We start from the raw sequence: 3,415 nt of genomic DNA, 5'->3' as shown, positions 1-3,415 counted from the left end.
AATTATCATATTATAATTGGACAAAAAGAATATAGGTATTAGATCATGATGTGACTAAATTATAAGAGTACAACTGTGTGTATATAGAAACATAAGAAAAGAGTTCTATATTAGATTCCATCCCATTTTTAATATCTATAGTGTATGAAAATAGGAGCTAAGAGTTATATAACAGATTCAATATAACTAGCCCGTGCAAAATTGCGCACGAAAATCCTTTATGTGGAAAGTATGCTCAACATGTATGTAATCACGGGTACACAAGGATTGGAACCTTAGTATCCGTTTTTAATGCATGATGTCGTTAACTTTTAAGATACGTTTGATCATTTGTTTTATTATAAAAATTATATAATTATTATTTAATTTATTGTGACTTGATTTAAGCATGATTTAAATATTTTTATATTTAAAAATAAATAAATAAGATGAATTGTCAAATGTTGTTAAAAAAATCAATGACGTCATACATTAAAAAATAGAGGTAGTAGTTGATAGCTAGTAAAATAATGCCATACCTGTATACCACTATGACTTTACTTAAAAAAAGAATATTATCCACGTTTACTATCATTCGTGGACAAATATTTGGTCCAAGCAACGAAATTTTGACTTTGGATGGACAAATGCAAAATTTAGCATTTTGTTCGGACCCTAGTATGTAGTAGAGTATATTTTCTATTTCAAGAAGTCAGGAGCCACAGTGACGAACTGACGATTTCGCAATTGATCCGATTATTATTCCGTCACATATCAATTAATTAGAAAATTAATAAATATTACATTTACCACAAAGAGAGAAAATTAATTAAAGGATTTATTATCTAAAATCAAGAGCGGTGGACGATGAAGTTTGCCCTGATCTTGTCGACGGTGGCCTCGTCGGTGAGGAGCGTCTTGGCGACGAGGTCGACGGGGAGCGGCGCGGCGAGGAGGGCGTCGGCGACGAGCACCAGGCCGGGGTTCTGGCTGCTCAGCGACGCGTACAGCGCCGCCGGCTCGCTGCCGTTGTTGTGGAGGAAGTGGACGAGGCCCTGCGGCACGGCGAACACGTCGCCTCGCCGGAGCACCTTGGCCACGACGCGGCTGTCCGGGTACGACGTGACGAAGCCGAAGTAGACGGCGCCGGCGAGCACCACCGCCGTCTCCGACGCCCTCGGGTGGTAGTGCGGCGGGAAAACGCCGCCGGGGGCCACGTCGACGCGGGCGGCCGACGCGCCCAGCGTGTTCAGCCCCGGGATGTCCACCGACCGCGCCGTGAACCCGTACCGCCGGCTCGCCGTGGCGCCGCGCCCTCCCCCGGCCGCCGGCTCGCCGACGCCGGAGAAGAAGAAGTCGTCCGCCGTCACCGCCGCCGGGTCCTTGCACGGCAGCCCGTTCACCCGCACTGCGTCGGTCACAGATCGAACACGTACTCAATCCAAGCTCATGCATCGGCATGGCTGGCGCCATGGGAGACCGTACCTTTGGACGTCGGGTCGGCGACGCAGAAGTCCTGGAGAGGGTTGGGGTCAAAGGCGACGACGACGACGACGCCATGGCCGGCGGCGAGAGTAACAAGCAGCAGCAGCAGCAGCAGCGATCTCCCAACCATGGCCATGGCTACTCAGGTGATTATTTGCAATAGTTTGCAAAGAAGAAATGTTTCGAGAGATGCTGGTTGGAGAGATTATATCACTCGATCTCTATGTGTGCTTATATATAAGTATGACTATATATATTTGGGGAGATTTTAAGCAACTGATTGATTAATCAAGGGGCTCGCTTGTTCGAGAGGCAATTACTTTTTAATTTTGGAATTTATCCAATGGAATTTCTTTGGGGTTTTTTAAATCGTCGCTGTCTATTTTTTTCACTATATAGGATCTTTTACCACTAAAGATAGGTAAGAACTTTACTCTACAATTATTATCCAAAATTCTTTTCCTTTGCTTCGATCTCGTGTGTCCTCAGTTTATAAGCCGCGACACTTTCAATTGGACCATATGGATCATATTAGTATCAGTTTACCAATTACCAAGGTCATCTTTTGTTGGCTTTAATGGCTGCGGCAGTGTCCATATCTATGTGAACGACTGATTTACTAATCAGATATATATTCTCTGATGTTGTATTCCGCTTCGGTTTGACTTCAGTCGTCAACAATGATGTGATCATATCCCTGAGGTAATGCTTCTCTCGCGTCGCTCTCCCCCAGAGCGGCTTGGGAGGCGACGACCCGGCCGCCCTCTCACCACCTCCTTCCTCCTCCGCCTCCTTCCCGTCTGAGCGGTGGCCGCAAGGACAGCAGTGGCGAGGCTTCTTGCCAACTTCGCGCACGGGCGGCCAGGGGAGATGCCCAGGGTGGCGGCAGCTGATGGCGGGAACGGCGGCGGGGATGGCGAAGGCGACGACAAGGGCGAGTCCTTGAGGTGGCAGGGACAGCGACGGCGGCAGCGGTGACCGCCAGATCCGCGCCGCTCGGCCGGATCTGGCGGGGTGGCGGTTGACGGCGGAAACGACGGCGGGTATGGCCACGGCGGCGGCAGGGGAGTCATTGCGGTGGCAGGGTCGGCGACGGCGGCGGCGGTGACCACTAGATCCGCGCCGCTCGGGAACTAGTAGCGGGAACGGCAGCAAGGATGATGACGGCGATAGCATGGACGAGTCCCTGCGGTGGCAGGAATGGCGACGACAGGGTTGCACGTTGCTCAGCCGGGAGGTCACGGGTGCTCTGTGCCGGATGGGCGGGAGGACGGGGACGGCGATGGCAGCGAGGACGACGATGCCTGCGGAGATGGTGACGACGCTACGGCGGCGGCGCGCTTGGATCCGGCAGTCCCATGCTTGGATCTGGCGCCCCCGCGCTGGATCCAGCCGGAGGACGTGCCGGCGCTGGGAGAAGCCGGTGGCCGGTGGCTGCAGCTGGAGGAGGTTGCCGGCATGGCGCGCGTGGCTGACGGCAGCAGCGGCAGCTGACGACGGTGGCAGATGCGGAGGCGGTGAAGGTGTTGGTCGGCGGAGAGGGAGGAAACTGGGGGTGGGTGCGGACGCAGTGTTGACGACTGGAAATGGGCGACGGCGACTACGAGAGGAGGCACAGACGGCCATGGGCGGCTAGCCGGGGAGGTATGGCAGACGGCTGCATTTGGCCGGCACGGGAGCGGTGGGAGGAGTGCTCGGAGGCCAGCTCGGTGCGTAGAGGCACGGTCGATGGCAGCGAGGCCGGCGTGATGCGAGGAGGCGTAGCCGGCAGCGGTGGAAGCCGACTTGGCGCGAGGAAGCGTGGCCAGCGATGGGAGGCCGACTTGGTGCGAGGAGGCGTGGCCAACGGTGGACGAGGCTGGCCTGGCGCGGTGAGGTGCGGCCAGTGGTGGAGGCATGCACGGTGCGAGGAGGAGGAGCTGCCGATGGGTGCGGTGCGGTCTACGATGCA

The 3,415-nt window shown here is 54.0% G+C and overlaps 1 protein-coding gene across 1 annotated transcript; it reads right to left on the bottom strand.

The window, feature by feature from the left end:
* Positions 1-718: 718 nt before the first annotated feature.
* Positions 719-1,707, bottom strand: LOC112938980 (germin-like protein 5-1). Its single transcript, XM_026025385.2, has 2 exons — positions 1,465-1,707; positions 719-1,387 (listed from the first exon to the last, which is right to left on the bottom strand). Exons 1-2 carry the CDS (start codon positions 1,598-1,600, stop codon positions 831-833), a joined length of 693 nt encoding a protein of 230 aa, XP_025881170.1. The 5' UTR covers positions 1,601-1,707; the 3' UTR covers positions 719-830.
* Between the last annotated feature and the right edge of the window lie 1,708 nt (positions 1,708-3,415).

The sequence above is a fragment of the Oryza sativa genome, chromosome 5 (assembly GCF_034140825.1).
Source record: "Oryza sativa Japonica Group chromosome 5, ASM3414082v1".
Lineage (NCBI taxonomy): Eukaryota > Viridiplantae > Streptophyta > Magnoliopsida > Poales > Poaceae > Oryza > Oryza sativa.
This window is presented reverse-complemented; position numbering and strand designations above follow the sequence as displayed.

Bases quoted from the DNA above. Each gene is read 5' to 3' on its own strand.
- LOC112938980 (XM_026025385.2), bottom strand. From the start codon at position 1,600: ATGGCCATGGTTGGGAGATCGCTGCTGCTGCTGCTGCTGCTTGTTACT. The intron at 1,388-1,464 runs GTACGGTCTCCC...TGACCGACGCAG, and splicing joins CGCCGACCCGACGTCCAAAG to TGCGGGTGAACGGGCTGCCG.